The following is a 20,898-nucleotide window of genomic DNA, read 5'->3' as shown; positions in this document are numbered from 1 at the left end:
TAGTTGTTGAAATCTATATTCAGGAGTAAATTACAATATTTTGCAACAGGCTTTTCCTTACACTGTGTGGTTAGAAGAAATGGTTTGCCTGGAATTCAACCTTAGTCTGACTTCTTATGTTAACTTGATGACTATAACTATATTTATTTAATAATAAATAATACTATCATACGGTATGATCTTGTGAGCAGAACCTACTTTCTATTTGTTGAATCTTTTCTGCATATATTGCGTCCTGTAGGTACATACTTTGTATTTCTTGTTTGTAGAGTGATGCAGAATATATTAGCATTATATAAATAAATAATAAATAATATTAATTGCCCTGATATATACATAATCCAAGTAGACAGCCAGCTTTAGAGAGAAGACAGAGATGCTTTATAAAAAATGAAGTGTGTTGCCTCTCCCCATATGTTTCAAGGTGCTAGTATATTATGTATTCAGTAGCAGTAACTGCATAAATAATTAAGGCTCGGGTAAAAATGTCTCTCTCTAAGGATCGCTTCCTTAAGCTCAGTTATGATATTAATAAGTAATTCTACAAACACTTATCTCTACATGGAATTAGCTATATAGAAAGTGATGAGATACAATATCACACTCAGAACATATGGTCTGCTCAGTGACAGGTAATCAAGTGGGCCATGCCGTCTAGATACGGAAGAGAAATATGCAGGGGAAAAGTATATCTAAACACATGTTTGTTAAGGGCTTTTCATTCATATTTTGTTTGTATTTTGGGTGAAAAATGAAAAATGTACAGTACCTACCTATACATGAGTCAATATATAGAACAAATTTTTAAGAGAGCAGCGCCAATAATACCTTTATAATTGCATTGATGCGTGATGTATTTTATATACTACCTGAACTGCATTTTTGGGTTACAATGAGTCTGGATAGAATCCACGGAATGCTCCTAATATGTCACTTCATTAATTTGTGAAACTAAAATCAGTCTTAAATCTAGTAATATGTGTTTAATTCAAAATGATGAGAGCACCGAAGACTATAAATTCTAATTATTTAATCAGTCAATTAAACTGAAGAAGAAAATTTGAATGTATAGTACAGTAAGACAATAAACTTGCCAAATGCACCAAATATATAAGCAGTTCAATCAATTCAAGTCATTAAAGCAACATATGACTCCCTCAATGAGACGAAGTAAAAGCAAATGTAGCAAATGTATTGTATTTTACTACACCTGAAGCCAGGGAGAAAATTTGAAGCATTGGTTATTGATCTAAGAATTAGGTTTTAACAGCATTCAGAATTTCTGTACTATAAAAGCAATAGCAATGTGAATCACAAAGACTTCATTCTTGTTACATGACAGTGATATGGTATTTATTGTTTTGTAAAATATTACAATTAGAGGGGATCGAATCTGCAGAGATTTGAATTCGGAAATGTCTTGAATTTATCAGGGAAATTTGATTTGCATAGAAGTTATTTGACGCAAATTGAATGTTCCTTATTATGCTTTGTGGGCTCCCCAAATCCTATAATATAATAAATGTAGGATCTAAAGAATTAAAATAAAAAAGATAATACTCACCTCACCACTCAGCTGTCCAGAAGCCCCTGCAGTCCCCTGTCTGGTCCTCCGTGCATCTTCTTCTTGTGATCCCCCCTTGTGTGCACTTTCTTCTGCCCTCTTCAATCTGGGTTGTAAGTTTTGGCATGACTGAAAGCTTCTGATGTCACTGCGCGCCATGACTTTACATGATATGTTGTGATGCCACGATGGTATGACATGCATTGCCTGAGGCCTAGTTAGCGGCTTGAGAAACACACGTTGTGATGACATGGCACTGAGACATCAAAGGCTTAGTGAAGGGGCTAAAGAAAATGACTGGAAAAGGTGAAAAGAAGTTGTGCGGAAGACTGGATGGTGGGGTGACAGGACAGGTGAGTAGTGAGATTCATTTTTAATTTCTATCACCTTTCGCTACACTTCTATGGTGCAGCAAAATGGCAGCCGTCTGGCCACTATCTTGCCAACCTCGTAAGGAGCGAATTGCTAAAAATCCATATTCTGAAGTGTAAAATTCAAGGAGAAATCAATGCGACTTAAATAAATTGTCTCCTCTCTAATTGGGATATAAAATTTTTTGAGCTACTAGTCATAAATAATAGAAAAAAATTATGTATTATTCTAAGGCGATCCTTGTTCTCTTTAGAAATAAAGTCACACATTAAGATCTCCTATATTAAGGCTTATTATATTTAGAATAAATGTGGAAGATGTAAAAAAAAAGGCTTGAGCAGGGATTGAGCTTTATTCACAGCAGCCAATCTGAATATTGTGAGTTGCAGCACAAAGTATAGGAATGAGAAGCGTATGAATTGAGACACAGTATATTTCAGGCTCCAAATGGAAGAAGAAAATAAATAGCTGGTATTTATTACCAAAAAGTTGAAGTTACACATCATTTTAACACCACGTCTCCATACATCTATTAACCGCCTCTATAAAAACCACTGGCAGAGGGACTGTTTTCAATAGCGAGGAGTGCACAGTACAAAGACCTCTTTTATTTAAACATATGACAAGAATGACATTACAAGGCCATCATTTTTCCATTTAGTTTGTTGGCTGGCTACAGTAAGGTATGGGAGCAATTGATTTCTGTTAATTTACTCAAAACTGGTTTTGAGCAACATTCATTAAATCAATGCCTGAAGCAGTAATTACCTGCTATTAAAATGCTTTTAGAGATAACTGTTTAGCACTTGGCTCTGCATTATTGAGTTATTTCTTTAATGTGCTATCAGAGTTGTCAATTAGTTGTACTAAGCTATGGGTTTCACAGACTACACAAATGAGCTGCAATTGGAGGCTTTTAAAACCTCTTTGTAGCCCAACACTTTGACCACACATGGTAATTAATTGTACGACTACAATGTCCCATACAAAAGACAAATTATTTCCACTTCATTTTTATTCAAATGTGGAATTTAAAATCCTGCAGGGCAACACGAACGCATGTTTTGAGCTGCAACAATTCAGTTTTGATATTAAATGATTATCTGCACAATGATGCAAGAAATTGTGTTTAGCTAAAGACGTGCTTTTAGCTTTTAAAACTAGTTATAACGTGCATCAACAATAATTTCTCCGCTTACTCAATTAAATGTAAAGCAAAATGAGATGACTTTCAATTTATTTCTTCTCAGTTATACATGGCATAACCTGCCCTTTTTATCACCTGAGATATCAATGATTTCAGAGAGATTACAGAGCTAGTAATGCTTCACTGCATGCATAAATTTACACTGAAGTCTTACTAGAATATCTCTGGATCCAGTCTGGTAAGAAATTGGTGCACTTATCGCTGTGTGTCTTCGCCCCCTGAGATACAGGAGTTTACAATATAACTTTTGAAAGAAAGTTTTTGTGCCAGAGTAAGAGGAATATAATTACATTTAGTTTACTCAATTTAAGTGTACCTGTTGTCAGGAAGAAAGTATCCACTTTTGGCTCTTAGTTTACTCCCCTGAGTATTCTATTTTTTGTATTTTTAAATTTCCTCTATAAGGTTCTAGAGATATAGGCATTCTTATCTAATACTATTTTTTATGGTCTCTATACCGAGGATAATTATGCAATGCAGCCTAAAGATATGCCCTCAGAGAATTTGTGATCAACATCATCTTGGTAAAGACAATAAACATTTTCCCAAAAATAAGCTGATATTTCTGGAAACAAATGGCGGATTTAAAAAAAAAATACTCAGTAGATCAGCAGGAATAAGATAAGAGCATAAAATGGCCACTTTTGACTTGGTAACAGGTCCTCTTTAAAACAAGGGAGCACTTAGGGCATTAGTTTCTAAGTATTCCTAAAGACCCCTCTTAGCAGTTCAGAAGAAATCTTCCTTGTAGATGCTACAATACATTCTTTCACCAAAAGGGGAAACAATGCACATAACATAATTGAAAACTCCCTATGGAGTGAGCTTCTTCTACAGTTAGAACATGCTAAATTTACCAAGATTTTTAGCTCTAATTCTGTATGCCGGCAAGCAGGATTTTTAGAATCCTAAATCTTCAACCCCTTCAATGAATTCAAAACCTATTTAGATTAAATATAAAAACAATATAGGTACACTTTCTTTCCCAACACTTAGGTTACAGCTTGGGTAAAGTGTGAATTTTTCTGAGTAAGCAGTTGGGGGAATGAGAAACCAACAACTTACTGCAAAAATCCACTGTTTGCCAACCATTTATCAAAATGACTAGCCATCGCAAATTTACATTTACATTTCCCATGGGCAGGTGTCTTAACATTCAGGCCCCTGTCCTACTCTGCCCTTATCTACATTGAGGTCGGCTGACATAAGCTAAAGTTTTAATACTAGAGACAGGATGGGTCCTGATTGGGTACACCTAGTCCTGGTGGGATGGCTTTTATGCTATATTGCTCAAAACAGTGTTAACTAAATACCCTGTGTTATTTACATGTACTATTACTATTCACTTACTACAGGGTATATGCTTATTTTATTTTTTTCTTGGCTTTTGTTTGTGAAATGGCCACTGTGTGAATGTACACGTATATCAACTTATGCTCCAGCTCATTTCTTTGTTTGTTTGTTTTTTTGCTTAGACTCGATAAATATTATTTTTCCTGCTGGCCTAAAGAGCAAGTAAAACAGTATTAGGCATCCTATTTTCTGTAGCTCACATGGCATCTTTACTATATAGATTGGTATAGAATAAGTAGAGTCATCTGAATACCATGAGTGAGTTAATGATAGCTCTGTTGTACTGCTGAAATCTAAGAATATGGCAAAATAGTAACACTATTCACACAGATAAGACTCAGTTTATATGCTTTCCCTGCCATTCCCAGGTCTCTAGGGAAGGGTCTATACTCCTAACTTCTTGAAGTTTGCCAAGTATGAACCACTGACCTAAATGTTCTTGGTTTCATATTATTTCATAAATGATGTCATGTTGCATAGGATTGGAATGACACTGTTCTATTGTGTGACTAATAGTGATGAGCAAGCATGCTCACTACTGATCGGTGCTCGCCCGAACATCTCACTGCTCGAGATGCTCGGCGCTCGCCGAGTATTTCCGGGTAGCTCGGGTGGGAACTCGGGTCCCCTCCCTGCATGTTTGGCGCTCTTTAGAGAGCCAATGAACATGCAGGGATTGCCTGCCATGCACTGTAATGCCGTAGCCATGTTGGTTGTGGGCATTACAGTGATTGGCTGGCCGCACAGCATCATCAGGTCTATATCAGACCTGGCGCCGCCATGCTCGTCACAGTCACTCCGGATCAGACAGTGTAGGGAGAGCTGCTGCTGCGTCAGGGAGAGATTTGCTTGTGTATTAGGTAGTGTAGGGAGAAAAACCATACATTACACATATCCTTCTGAGGACTAATCCATCTGCAGAGATATCAAGCAGGCAGGGTGTATAGGCAGGCAGTGTATATAGCAGACTGCAGTGCATATAGCACAAGAGGCTCCATTCCAATTCTGCCTTCTGCTGCTGTTAGATATTTCTATACAAAGGCCCAGGTCTCATGGGCAAGGAATACTTTTCTTTGGATCTTAATCCTCATTATTTGCTTAAAAAGCAATCCAGAGAACACAGTTTTTCTGCGCCATTTGCTTGTGCAGGGAGAGGTGCTGCTGCGTCAGGGAGAGATTTGCTTGTGTATTAGGTAGTGTAGGGAGAAAAACCATACATTACACATATCCATCTTAACAAACAGTCCTTCTGAGGACTAATCCATCTGCAGAGATATCAGGCAGGTAGGGTGTATAGGCAGGCAGTGTATATAGCAGACTGCAGTGCATATAGCACAAGAGGCTCCTCCAATTCTGCCTTCTGCTGCTGTTAGATATTTCTATACAAAGTCCCAGGTCTCAGGGGCCAGGAATACTTTTCTTTTGATCTTAATCCTCATTATTTGCTTAAAAAGCAATCCAGAGAACACTGTTTTTCTGCCCCATTTGCTTGTTGGCACTGCAGAATACAGCCAGGTCCTTTCCATATTACAGCACTAGAAATCCAGCTATTTAAAACTGTGCTTTCTCCATCACACGGATCACATATACGTTGTCAGAAAATACTGCCATTTCTGGCCTCCATTAAAAATTTCCTTTAGTGTGTCAGTGAAGCCATTCCCAGCAGCTTGCTGTTCAAACTACTTACCTACAGGCCTGATATTTAAAACTCTGTTTTCTCCATCACACGGATCACATATATGTTGTCAGAAAATACTGCCATTTCTGGCCTCCATTAAAAATTTCTTTCAATGTGTCAGTGAAGCAATTCCCAGCAGTTTGCTGTTCAAACTACTTACCTACAGGCCAGGTATTTAATACTCTGTTTTCTCCGTCACATGGATCACATATAAGTTCGCTCCAAACTCAGTCATTTGTAGTGAGCGTGGAAGATACTGTCCTCCATTTAAATTGGGCAAAGCACGTGGCAAGGGCCGGGGAACTGGACGTGATGGTAATGGTGCATGTAGAGGCCAAGAACAAGGCCGTGGGCAAGTCGAAATTGTGCCACAGCAAACACCCACATCTTCTCGCCTGACCTTCCTGTCCCAATTTCTAGGGGACCGCAGCACACCACTATTGAACCCAGAGCAGTGTCAAAAGGTTGTTGGTTGGATAGCGGAAAATGCTTCCAGTCACTTAGCCACCACCACCACCACCCTGTCTTCCACACGGTCAAGTCTCAGTAGCCATGAGTCTGCACCGCATATTCCTCACCCTGATCCTCCTTCCTCCCACCATGCCGAGTACCCAGAGACAACTGATCCCACACTTGGACACTCTGAAGAGCTGTTCACTTTTCCATTTATAGATTCAGGCCTCTCGCCCGGTCCACTTGAAGCGGGGCAAGAGGAGATCGCGTGTAGCGATGCCCAAATATTTGAGCAGCCACGGTCACACGAAGGTGATGGTGGGAAAGTGTCACAAGAGGTGGACAATGATGAGACACAATTGCCAGAAAGTCAGGAGGAGGACCAGGGTGCGGAAGTGGAAGACGAGGTGGTGGATGATATAGTAACTGACCCAACTTGGCAAAAGGACATGCAGAGCGAGGACAGCAGCACACAGGGGGAGGGAGGCAGGGCACCCCAACAGGCAGGAAGAAGCAGTGTGGTGGTCGTAGACAGAAGGAAGGCAACCGTTCCCCGTAACACCAACACAAAGGAAGTTGCCAGTACAACTGTTAGGTCTTCCCGAGTCTGGTTGTTTTTTAAAGACTCTGCCAATAACCCCAAAAAGGCCATTTGCACCACCTGCCAGGCCAGCATCAGCAGGGGTGGCAAAACGACCAGCCTGACCACCACCAGCATGATCAGGCACATAGCAGCAAAGCACCCGACTTTGTGGGCCGAACCCCAGGGTCCAGGAACAGTGTCTGCGGGTGGCACCATTGCATCTTCCGCTGTTGTGCATGCAAGCCAATCCCCTGTCCATGGTGCATGCGAAGATGCCTCCTGCCCTGCACCTGCGCACTCTCAAGTAGCAGCATCAGGAAGCATGTCCATGCCCTTGTACCAGCGCAGTGTTCAGTTGTCCATACCCCAGTCCTTGGAATGCAAGCGCAAATATGCAGCCAACGCCCCACAGGTCACACTACTAAATTCTCACATTTTACGACTGCTTGCGCTCGAAATGTTGCCTTTTAGGCTCGTGGAGACGGAAGCATTCCGCAACCTGATGGCGGCGGCCGTCTCTCAGTACTCGGTCCCCAGCCGCCACTATTTATCCCGGTGTGCCGTCCCCGCATTACACAAGCCCATGTCCCAAAACATTAACCGTGCCCTTAACAACGCAGTTACTGGTAAACAGGTAAAGTCCACCTAACCACGGACACGTGGACAAGTGCTTGTGGACAGGGACGGTACATCTCACTGATGGCACACTGGGTTAACATAGTGGAAGTCTGGACCCAGTTGGACCTTGGGACGGAACACGTCCTCCCGACGCCAAGGATTGCGGGCCCTAGGTTAATCAGGGTTGCCCCCACGGTCTGCAGCTCCTACACTTCATCCTCCTCAGCCTCCTCCTCCTCTTCAGCCTCCATCTCCGAAATGACCACATGAGTCACAAGCTGGAAGCACTGCAGCACTGCATCGGCCAAGAGGCAACAGGCTGTGCTGAAGCTAATATGCTTAGGTGAAAAACCGCACAATGCTGAAGAGTTGTGGACAGCTCTGAAAGAGCAGGCAGATTTGTGCCTCACACCGCTGAACCTACAGCCAGGCATGGTCGTGTGTGACAATGGCCGGAAGCTGGTGGCGGCTTTGAGGCGAGGCGAGCTAACACAGGTACCATGCCTGGCCCATGTGCTTAACCTCGTGGTTCAGTGGTTTCTCAAATCCTACCCGGAGCTGCCGGATCTGCTTGTTAAAGTAAGCTGCCTGTGTGCCCATTTTAGAAAGTCAGCTACAGCTTCCGCCGCCCTTGCAGTGTTTCAGCAGAGTTTGCAGCTTCCGGCTCACAGACTGGTGTGTGATGTCCCCACGCATTGGAACTCTACACTGCAGATGTTGGGAAGGATTTGTGAGCAGAAGAGCGCAGTTGTTGAGTACCAGCATCAACAAGGCCGTCGTTATTCTGTTCAGACTACACACATAACACCTCAGGAGTGGACATGGATGTCAGACATATGTACCATCCTGCAAAACTTTGAGGACTCCACCAAGACGGTGACACCATAATTAGAGACACCATCCTGCTTCTCTGTCTTCTGAAACGCTCTCTGCTCACAATCAAAGAGGATGCATTGCAGGCAGAGCACGATGAGATGGAGCAAGGAACACTACAGAGTGATTACACACAGCCAAGCCTCATCTCATCCTCTTGGTGAGGACACGGAAGTCTTGCCTGTTAGTTGTCTGGCGCGCATGGCTGAGTTTATGTTACGCTGCTTTTCCCATGACCCTCGCGTTCTCAAAATTTTGGGTGACAGTCATTACTGGTTGGTGACACTTCTAGACCCACGCTACAAGGAGAACTTTCTATTTCTTATTCTTGAGGCGGACAGGTCTTCAAAAATGGGGCTGTACCAGAAGGCCCTTGTTGCGGAACTATTAAAGAAATTCCATCTGAAAACGCTGGCGGAAGAGGGCACACTGCGTTGGACAACCAAGGAGTACAGGCGAGAGAGACACAACTTCAATCCAGTAGAGGCAGGGGAACACTGTCAAAGTTCTGGGAGAGTTTTCTCAGACCCTCCCATCGCACAGGCCCTGAGGCGCAGGGTACTCTCACAAGGAGTGCAAAGTTTGGGAAGATGCTGAGGGAGTACCTTGCCGACCGTACCAATGTCCTCCGTAATTCCGCTGTGACTTATAATTATTGGGTATCCAAGCTGGATACGTGGAATGAACTGGTTCTCTATGCCTTGGAGGTCCTTGCCTGCCCTGCCGCCAGCGTTTTATCAGAGCGGGTTTTTAGTGCCGCTGGTGGAATTATAACTGATAAGCGCATCGGCCAGTCAACTGAAAATGCTGACAGGCTAACTCTTATAAAAATGAACAAGGGCTGGATTGGGCCAAACTTCTCAACACCACCGAATGATAGCAGCGTAACATAAACTCAAATCCAGTGCCTTTTCTTGGGAGGTGTATTCCCATGCACCTTTTCACACCCACACATGGGTATACGCTTCCTGATTTTGGCTATTTGCTCTTGTCCTCCTCCATCTCCTCATCCTCCACCTCCATATCACCAGGGTTACCATGGTCCATGATGCAACACCCACATAATTTTTTTTAAAGTGTGTTTATGATGCCCGTAAAAAAATTTTTTTATACAGTATGTTCATGTATACCCCCCAGGGGTAAATGTTTGTCAGCCCATACACTTAGTGCATGGGCATTACAAGTATAGGAGGCCCACTCCTTTCTAATGGGAACATTTTTTTTATGAGACCCTCCTCCACGTCTCTTCCAAGGGTCATTGAAGTGCCTCCAAAATTGGTCAGTCGTTGGACTCACTGCATACCCTATAACTGTATAGCAGACCCTCTCCTTTCTAATGGGAACATGTCGTACCTTGTTACTGTGGCCCTGCTCTATGTGTCTTTAAATTCTTAGTGGGGTTTTTCCTAAAATTGGTCAGCAGTTGGACTCACTGCATACCCTATAACTGTATAGCAAACTCTCCTTTCTAATGGGAACATGTTGTAGGCGTTACTGTGGCCCTGCTCTGTGTGTCTTTAAATTCTTAGTGGGGTTTTTCCTAAAATTGGTCAGCCGTTGGACTCACTGCATACCCTATAACTGTATAGCAGACTCTCTCCTTTTTAATGGGAACATGTCGTACTTGTTACTGTGGCCCTGCTTTTTGTGTCTTTAAATTCTTAGTGGGGTTTTTCCTAAAATTGGTCAGCAGTTGGACTCACTGCATACCCTATAACTGTATAGCAAACTCTCCTTTCTAATGGGAACATGTTGTAGGCATTACTGTGGCCCTGCTCTATGTGTCTTTAAATTCTTAGTGGGGTTTTTCCTAAAATTGGTCAGCCGTTGGACTCACTGCATACCCTATAACTGTATAGCAGACTCTCTCCTTTTTAATGGGAACATGTCGTACTTGTTACTGTGGCCCTGCTTTTTGTGTCTTTAAATTCTTAGTGGGGTTTTTCCTAAAATTGGTAAGCCGTTGGACTCACTGCATACCCTATAACTGTATAGCAGACTCTCTCCTTTTTTATGGGAATTTGTCGTTACTGTGGCCCTGCTCTATGTGTCTTTAAATTCTTAGTGGGGTTTTTCCCAAATTTTGGCAGCTCTTGCAGTCACAGCATGGGCATTACCACTATAGGAGACCCGCTCCTTTATAATGAGAACATTTTTTTTACTGAGACCCCCCTCTATGTCTCTTCAAAGGGGTATTGGGTTGCGTCTAAATTTTTGGTAGCCCTTGCAGTCACTAGATACTCAATAGCAGTATAGGAGACCCACTTGTTAATAATGGGAACAACAAAGCATAGCCGGCTGATGGCTCTCTAACAATAGCGAGGGCCGACTGCTGGCCTTTTAAGAATAGTAAGGGTCGTCTGATGTCTCTGTAAAAATAGGCTTTATGACTTTCAGAGTCCCTCCATCATAAATAAAACAGGATGTGTCTGATGATGTGTCACACACCACATTGCCAGATAAGGTTGTAAAATGTTAAAATGACATTTCCCGGTGAATGCATTTGTCTTAAAAAATAACGTAAAAAAACAAAACAATAGGATCTTTCTTTAGTATAAAAAACAGTGTCACCAATTAACCTCAATGTAATCACAAGGTTCAGCTCATGCACCTCCTCCTCCTTCTCCGAAATGACCACATCAGTCACAAGCTGACAGAACTGCAGCACTGTCTTGGCCAAGCAGCAACAGGCTGTGCTGAAGATAACATGCTTAATGCTTAATTGACAAACCGCCCAGCGCTGCAGAGTTGTTGAAAGCTGTAACACAGCAGCCTGATCTGTGGCTCTCACCGCTGAACATACAGCCAGGCATGGTCGTGTGTGACAATGGGCGGAACCTGGTGACGGAGAAATGACAGTCGGAGTAGATAGGGTTTCCCTCTCTGCCAGTACTTTCACCGAGCTAAATACATCTCTCAGCAAAAAAAGTTGTGGACTGGCTCCATACCGTCCCTGGTCACATTCACCTGTCCACGTGTTTGTGGTTAGGCGGTCCTTCCCATTAAGTGCACTGGGGAGGGCACGGGTAATGTTGTGGGACCCGTGCTTGTGGAAGGCAGTAACGATACCGGAAGAAACAGTGGCGGCAGGGGACCGAGTATGGACACCCGGCCACCGCCGGCATGAGGTTGTGAAAGGCTTCCGCCTCCACGAGCTTAAAAGGCCATATTTCAAGTGCAAGCAGCTGCCCAGAAATCTGGCAGTTTAGTGTTGCGGCCTGTGGGTGGGTGGCTGGCTGCATACTTGTGAATCGCCCCCTGGGCCGTGGGGCACTCGGAACCGGGCGATAGGGAGACGATGGGGGTAGTATTGGCGACCCGGTCCCGTGGCTCAGGGTGGTGAGACCAGTGGCAGTCTTTTAGATGTTTTAAGAGATGTCCGACTATGCCACCCGTGGATTGCGGTTATTAGGAACCGCCGCTGCAAGGCAGTCCGCTGGGGCCGATGGTGTGTGCAGCTGGGATGGTGTGACTCCCCACGGGAAGAGTGCGGCCCCAGGGCAGTGTAGTGGATGGTGGGAGTGATGGTGGTGAGAGTCCCTGTACCGGTAGTGCTGGAGGAGCGAAAAAGCACACAGACAACATACTGCAGTCCAGGGTCTTTACTCACGGTTAATATCCAAGTCACTTCTGCAGGGAATGACTGCCCGAGCCGTGCTGCGTCCACCAGGTGAGGGGCTCGGTCAACTCCCAGGCAGTTCAGGAGCATGGCACGGGACCCCCTTTAATCCTTTCTCTGGCCTGCCTCACCAGTGACCCACTTTTGTCCAGCTGCCGCGGACTTGAGCAGTTAAACGTGGGCCCCGTCCTCCGCTGTCCTATATGGTGCCTTCCTAGCAGGTTTGATGAGGTGTCGCACCAATAAATGATCACGACGACCGGTCTTTGGCTGAGGGTAGTTTCTCCTCCACCAACTTGGGATCCGGTACCCTTAATCTGCTTGACCCTTCACCCTGGATTCTCGTGGGTTCTTAGGGTCCCCTCCACCTTCTTGTTCCTGAGCCCTTCTGTTTCTTACTCTCTTTCTTGCAGTTCCTTTCTGTTTCTGTTCCTTTCTGTTCCTTTCTCTTGGAGCTGAGATGAGCCAAAATCTCAGCTCCCCTTCACCTCCTCCTCGGCCTCTCACTAGGCCCTTCTGGAGTAGAGCTCCTACAGAGCCTCTACTCCCTGTCTTCTCCTCTCTGGACAGAACCTAGATCTAAGATGGTGCCCACCTTTTATACCTCCCTCTGACCATGAGCCCAGGTGACCAGCAACCAATGGGCTCCAACCTACGCTCAGGAACCAACCCCTGTCTGCCCCTACAGCACTGGGTGTTCCACCCCCCTCCCCACTCCAGGCAGGGACATAGTCGGTCGTGCCTGCACTTCTGTCTAGTGGGAGCACCGTTGAGCTGTCCCTCGGAAATGGGGTGTGTGTGCTGTATGCAGCTAACTGAGCCCTGGTCCATACTCCATCCTTACCTGGGAGTGGAATATCACACCTCTGGCAGAAGTGCAATACCCCTGTAGCGGCCGAACCCTCGGGGCGCTACACTTGCACTTGCATTTCAAGTAACAGAAAACTAAGCAGATGTAGCCTCTATCATCATCATGACCTCACCTCAGCACTATGAACTCTCCTGAATGAGAAGCCAGGGTCCGCTGGAGGAGTCTCCGGTCCTCTGGTGGGCCCGTCCAACCCTGCCAAGAAGCAGGCCTGGCTAAGAAAAGTGTGGCGGAAGGTTCCCAGACACTCTATGGCTGCTTTTTTAATGTGGATCGGCCATGCTTATGCATGTTATTTCTTAAACCGCATTACAGATCAGGCCATTGTCCAACTATGTATTCAAGAAATTAAATGTGCAATGTGTGTGTTTCAAATCACCACTGAAAAGTGCAAGTTGATGCTGGACGGGCTGCCATTACTTCTGCAACAAGCTGCATTAGAGGACTTCCTGGGAGAAAAGACACGCAGGGTAGATACGGTTTCCCTCTATGCCAGTCCTTTCACCGAGCTAAATACAACTCTCAGCAAAAAAGTTGTGGACTGGCTCCGTACCATCCCTGGCCATATTTACCTGTCCAGGTGTTTGTGGTTAGGCGATCCTTCCCAGTAAGTGCACTGGGGAGGGCACGGGTAATGTTGTGGGACTCGTGCTTGTGGAAGGCGGAGGCGACACCAAGAGAAACAGTGGCGGCTGGGGACCGAGTATGGACACCCGGCGGCCCCCGGCATTAGGTTGTGAAAAGCTTCCACCTCCACGAGCTTAAAAGGCCATATTTCAAGTGCAAGCAGCTGCCCAGAAATCTGGCAGTTTAGTGTTGCGGCCTGTAGGTGGGTGGGTGGCTGGCTGCATACTTGCACTTGCATTCCAAGTAACAGTAAACTAAGCAGATGGTGGCCTCTATCATCATCATGGCCTCGCCTCGGCACTATGAACTCTCCTAAAGGAGAAGCCAGGGCCCGCCCACGAAGTCTCTGGTTCTCTGGTGGGCCTGTCCAAAGCTGCCGAAAAGCAACCCTGGCTAAGAAAAGTGTGGCGGAAGGTTCCCGGACACTCTATGGCTGCTTTCTTAATGTGGATCGGCCATGCTTATGCATGTTATTTCATAAACCGCATTACAGATCAGGCCATTGTCCAACTCTGTATTCAAGAAATTAAATGTGCAAAGAAAGATGTGTGTGTGTCAAAGCACCACCAACAAGTGCGAGGTGACGTTGGACGGGCTGCCATTGCTTCTGCAACAAGCTGCATTAGAGGACTTCCTGGGAGAAATGACACACAGGGTAGATACGGTTTCCCCCTTTGCCAGTCCTTTCACCGAGCTAAATACAACAAGTTGTGGACTGGCTCTGTACCGTCCCTGGCCACATTCACCTGTCCACGTGTTTGTGGTTAGGCGGTCCTTCCCAGTTTGTGCACTGGGGAGGGCACGGGTAATGTTGTGGGACTCGTGCTTGTGGAAGGCAGAGGCGACACCGGGAGAAACAGTGGCGGCTGGGGACCGAGTATGGACACCCGGCCGCCGACGGCATGAAGTTATGAAAAGCTTCCGCCTCCACAAGCCTAAAAGGCCACATTTCAAGTGCAAGCAGCTGTCAAAAATTTGGCAGTATAGTATTGCAGCCTGTGGGTTGGTGGGTGGCTGGCTGCATACTTGCGCTTGCATTCCAAGGAATGGGGTAGGGACAATTGAACGCTGCACTGGGACAAGGACATGGACGGTGATTGTTGCAAGTCTGCAACGACAGGTGCATGGCGGGAGGCATCTTCGCATGCACCAATTATCACTTATGATGGGCACACTTTTAGGCAGTGACCTGGGAGTCTGAAATGCTTCCAGAGGTCTTCCCCATGCTGTTCCCATGTATTTTCAGCACTATATGCATGTGTCTGATGATGTGTCACACACCACATGGCCAGATAAGGTTGTAAAATGTTAAAATGACATTTCCCAGTGAATGCTTTTGTCTTTGTTGAAAGCAATGCAAAAGTGTAAAAACGCCACGTGTGAACATAGCCCAAGGTGTGGAGGAGTATTTTTGTTTTTGGTTATTTATTTTGCTTTATATACATTGTACATGTCATGGAAAGGATGTTCCTTAACATATTTGCCAGGAAAATCCATTTTGGTTTTGTTTTGGTATGTTTTATTGTGAGTCCGTAAAAGTGGCGTAATACCTCTCACAACGTTGTTGACAGCAGTGACCTGGGAGTCAGAAATGCTTCCAGGGGTCTTCCCCATGCTGTTCCCATGTCATCTGAGCACTGTTCCCATCGATTTGGGCAATATTTAGGCCCTCTGCAGACCGCCGGGGGGGAGCCGCCTGAAAAATGCTCGAGTTTCCCATAGACTTACATTGGGCTCGTTGCTTGGGTCGAGCACCTGAGTAATCCAATTTGCTCGACCCAAGCAACGAGTACCCGAGAATTTTAGTGCTCGCTCATCACTACTGACTAACTTGCAAATTACAGATATACAACTGGAATTATTTTTTACACTACTATCCAACTACTCATATTCTACATCTCTCAACAGAATTATTATCCCACATGTTATATGTCCAAACTACTTTTTCCCGCTACATACATTCAAAATGCTATAGGATCACATGGAGTTTGTCATTTGCCACAAGTAATTTTGCATTAAAATGTGTAAATTATAGCTTTATACCATCTTAAAGTTTTTAAATGGATTTTCTGGTTTCAAAAAACCTGTCCCCCACCTGCAGTGTGTTGAGCTTCCACTGATGCATCATGTCAACAGGACTGCAGCTAATAACTGAGCTCAGTGACTCTGGGCAGCTCACGTTGTCAACTTTGGTAAGAGCCGCTGAGCTCACTTACTGGCAGCAGAAATGTGGTTGTGATACCAGCACTGCAAACAGTAACAAAAACGGGAGCAGCAGAGGAGACTCAGCACTGTAAACAGCAACAGGAAACCGCAACAGACACCGGGAGCAGAAGAGGAAACTCAGCACTAAAAACAGTAACTGACACCGGAAGCAGCAGAGGAGATTCAGCACTACAAACAGTAACTGACACTGGGAGCAGCAGAGGAGACTCAGCACTACAAACAATAACTGAGACCAGGGGCAGCAGAGGAGACTCAGCACTACAAACAATAACTGAGACCAGGGGCAGCAGAGGAGACTCAGCACTACAAACAGTAACTGACAACCGGGAGCAGCAGAGGAGACTCAGCACTACAAACAGTAACTGACGCCAGGAGCAGAAGAGGAGACTCAGCACTACAAACAGTAACTGACACCGGGAGCAGCAGAGGAGACTCAGCACTACAAACAGTAACTGACACCGGGAGCAGCAGAGGAGACTCAGCACTACAAACAGTAACTGACACCGGGAACAGCAGAGGAGACTCAGCACTGCAAACAGCAACTGACACCGGGAGCAGCAGCAGAGATTCAGCACTACAAACAGTAACAGACACCAGGAGCAAAGGCGGAGACTCGGCACTTAATCCAGGGAAGGAGAGTAAATCAGTTTTTTTTTTAGTTACACTAATTGAAGTCAAGGGACAGAGTTTTTTTTCGAACCCGGAAAATCCCTTTTAACTCAATGATAGCTCAAAAACTCAGTTTGCAAGTTATAAATGACAGTTTTAACTCTTCGTCATCTTTATATATATATTTTCAAATGGCATGTTCATTGGCCAAGCTGTGCTGGGGCTAAGTTTTTGCACATTTTCAAGATGTGTGCACCACTAATGACCCACAGTTTTATACGTATTTTCACAGCTGCAAAATGTCACGTAAAAATACAATCATATGCTATCATTGAAGCCATCACATTAGACTCCTCAAGCATAAAAGACATGACAATGACTTGGGAATTCTAAAAATGCATATTTAATTAAGTTTAATGTAGAAATAATTCTCACTGAAATACATGCATAAAATATATAGAAAGGATGGTTGAATGAATCTCATAGACAGCACAAGACACAGAAGCTAATATGCAGCCAATGTGTGTTATTAAACAGATTCTTAGTAATTCAAAGGATAAGAAAATTCAGCCTTATTTTATGTAACAATTGATAAAACCCCTCACAGAATAAAACTAACACTGTATGGTGTATAATAACTCAGGGCTAGTGTGACAAATAGCTCAGCTAATGGCAGAATACAGAAACTGCATGAATAAAGGATGTAATGATAGGTAGCTCCGAACAGATATTTATTGCTTACATGTGCTCTTTCTTACCTTCAAATATTCGTAAAACTTCTTGTCTAATATATTTTTTCATTTCTTCAAATGAAATATTCTCTGTCTGCGGAGAAAGTTATTGTGGTTATTTGCATAACTGAAACAAAGTAAAGCATGAAATACAATATATCTTTGTATCTCAGATGGCATGGAGTTATCCTTAAAAGATAGCACTATATCAAGCCTATGTCTAGGAGGTTTTACGGTGCCTGTTCAGTAAGATGTTTTCTCTCAATGAACTTATGTGACTCTACTCTAGGTATGCCTTCTTCTAAGATGAGACCCTGCCACTGACCCTGGCACATGAGACCTGTCAGCAGATTGATTCTTCTTATATGAGTGTATTTAGATGGTCCTCACTATGATAGGATTCTGAAAGTTAACCTCACACCATTAGGGTTTCAAAACTCTTCTAACATTTACAAGTTATTTTTCCCTTCAAGGTAGTAGTTAAGGTGGAGGGTTGACTGGCAGAGGGTCATGTCACGGTCTTATTTCCATTACTTAGAGAGAGAGCAAAGGCACTAAAATTAGACTTTTTCCTGGTTGCAGAAAAGCCTGGCCATCCTGCCTACAGTATCTAGAGTGTCTATACCTTATTTGTCAAATGCAACATTGCCTTTAACTGTTTTTCACTCTGATCTTTTTTTTTTTTACTTTTCTTTTTCTTAGGCTGGGTGGCACTCTTTATTGCTTGTCCTTCTTCATCTCTGGTCTGTCCCAACTACTCAGTATCCTTGTTATTAGTTGTTTCTGCATAGCATCTAACCATTTTATTGCTGACTTAGGCCCCTGACAATGCTTTTAGTTCTTAAAGGGGTTGGCCACTTAATCTTTATTTCAGCAGAATCCTCAAATTTTTAAAAAATATATTTTTTAATTGGATTAAAATGATGGACAGATCTGGTCACATGCTCCTCTGTCAACGGCCATTTTGAAAACAGGCACACTGCACTCTCTGTAAGAAAGACTGCACTAATACGTCCAGTAGGAGACCTGCAATATATATAAGTGCCACAAAATCATGTCCCACTGCGCTGTGGGAATGAAGAGCTTTGGGATTCCACACTAACTACAACTAACGCGTTTCTGCATCAGACCGACGCGTTTCTCAAGGTGTAAAAACCAAGTGTGACACACTTGGTTTTTATACCTTGAGAAAGGTGCTGGTCCAGTACAGAAATGTATTGGTATTGATAAAAACAGATTTGGAATCCCAAGGCTCTTCATTCCCACAGTGCATTCTTCCTAAACATGACAGTTTCCATCATACATCTGGAAGAACCATTTCCTCCAGCCATGGAGCAGCAGCTATGTCTTTCCACGTTTTTATAGGTGTTGTACTTGCACAAAACACCTGCAGGTGAGGGCTACTATCGCTTATACTTATCCTTTACCAGACAGTAGTGCCAGATTTTGTGTGCGATTCTGTTCCTCCCCCAGAGCTTCACAAAATCATGTCCTTAACATATACAGTATATTAAAATGAACTTGTCACCAGTTTTGTCATATAGCAGCTAAAAATATCACCTTATTCAGTGTCTGCGCTACTGTAGGCACATGCGCACTTCTGTTTTTTTTGTTTCGCCCACAGTTGGGCAAAGCAAACTGTTCAGGTGCGAGACGCAATTTGTCTACGCAGTCACGAGATTTCTCATGGCATTGAGGATAACACAGAAGGCGTCATCCACGTGAAGGACGGCGAGCAGTAACCGGAGGGAGAGTCCCAAAGCCACGCCCATCGGATCAGACAGACCCGATTACCATACAGCGCAGGAGATATTAAAAAGGTTTTTCGGAGATGTACAGGGGGAGTCAGGAGGTTATATAAGGATTTAAGGAATGCAGCGCAGACAGTAAATAAGGTGATATTTTTAGCTGCTATGTGACAAAACTGGTGACAGGTTTCCTTTAAAATAAAGATAATATGGCCAATCCCTTTAACACTTGGCCAAGTCTAATAACTCTAAAAAAAAAAATAAGCCAGTTTCATCATTTGCATTTTTTTATGTCACTTCTATTTTTGTCACTTTTGATATTCGTTGACTTTTTTTGTGCTAAATTCTTCAAAATGTTGCATGTAGTTCATGTATTTTGTGCAAAGTTAAAAATGTTTTCTTATCACCAGTCTTTAATATTTTTTTCAACTCTTTAGCTCAAAAAGTCATACGTTTTGCTAAATTGTGACAAAATATCATGGCTACATAAGATCACTCCAAGGTGGGACTCGAGTATATTTACACAAAATTTTAGAAAAGTCACAAATGATGAAAACATCTGGAAAGCATAATGTCATGGGTGTGTCAGAAGTGACAGACAGTCGCCCTGCAATGGGTTGCAGTAGATCTCTACATTTGGCTTTGCATACACCTTCTTAGAGGCTGTCTCTAGGACCCAGCGGCTACCTTCCTCTGACTAATTAACACCCTGGCCTGGGTGTATAAATACCTGCTGTGTTCCAGAGGGAGGTGCCGGAGATATCAATTACTCCTTGTGAAGGCTTTAGCAAGAGCAGTACTTCTTCCTCTCTGGTGCCTGAGGATGAGTGCGCATTTGTATGGAGTCATCTAAAGCTAAGCTATTTCCCCTGTTTGTCCTCACTTGTTGTCTTTAGTGTTCATTGGGGATCGATTAGTGCTCATCTCCTCCCTTCCCTAGCCTTAGCCAATGCCAGGGAAAGACAAGGCGAGGAACGCGTGCGGCGACTGGTGAAGAGCCAATATAAGGACGTTAGGGGAGACAGGGTAATATTCTATCAGCAAGGAGGTCTCCACTCCCCCCTTTCCCTAGAGTCTGGGCTTCCTTTCCCTCTTCCCTTTGTGTTGCACTAAGTCTGTCCCACACCTTGCGAGACACAAACTCTGCCCACAATGCTGAACATAAAAGGAAACACTTATAAAACAGACTTCATAAAAGGGGTAAATGGCAAGATGAATATGGCATAAACAAACAAAAAAAGGTGCAAAATACTAAAAATTCAACAAATAAACAGGTGCAAATGCAATAATGAATCAGGGCTTATATCTAACAACTTTAAAAGTAAATGTTTCAGAATTGCTCAAGTGCCAAGACAGGCAATAGGAATCATCATGCTTTTATATTTAATTGCCGTTTTGTAGTAATCCTTACAAATGCCGCTCTCTTGTTTGCTCTACTTAAAAAACATCAATGCCCAGGACACAGTGTAATGTTCAGTAAGTACAATGCTTGGTGCAATTCAATCATTCCCCTATGCTTAAGTACATTAGATCAAGACATATTACCATAGCAACCTAATACTAGCACGTTAGCAAAAGACAAATATCTTAACTTTTTCTTTAAAGAAAAATGTCTCTTTTGAAAAACCACAGTTAAAATCTGCAGACATTTACACAAGGGCTACTTATGAATATTGGGACATTGCATCTATTAACTATCAACCTGGTGACCTACTGGGACCACAATGCAACCATGGCAAAAATCCACCTGTTGGATATTTTTTTTCAGG

The 20,898-nt window shown here is 43.8% G+C and overlaps 1 protein-coding gene across 2 annotated transcripts in view; it reads right to left on the bottom strand.

Annotated features, from left to right (window-relative positions):
* Nucleotides 1-20,898, bottom strand: part of COL19A1 (collagen type XIX alpha 1 chain) — a 1,587,177-nt gene that overhangs the window by 73,522 nt on the left and 1,492,757 nt on the right. For both annotated transcript variants that reach the window (XM_073675502.1, XM_073675503.1), the window contains exon 49: nucleotides 17,409-17,475. In XM_073675502.1, the coding sequence (XP_073531603.1) occupies nucleotides 17,409-17,475 (67 nt within the window). The remainder of the gene's footprint in view (nucleotides 1-17,408; nucleotides 17,476-20,898) is intronic.

Source organism: Phyllobates terribilis, unplaced genomic scaffold, assembly GCF_046119375.1.
Source record: "Phyllobates terribilis strain yellow unplaced genomic scaffold, ASM4611937v1 Scaffold_3__8_contigs__length_932513732, whole genome shotgun sequence".
NCBI classification, from domain to species: domain Eukaryota; kingdom Metazoa; phylum Chordata; class Amphibia; order Anura; family Dendrobatidae; genus Phyllobates; species Phyllobates terribilis.
This window is presented reverse-complemented; position numbering and strand designations above follow the sequence as displayed.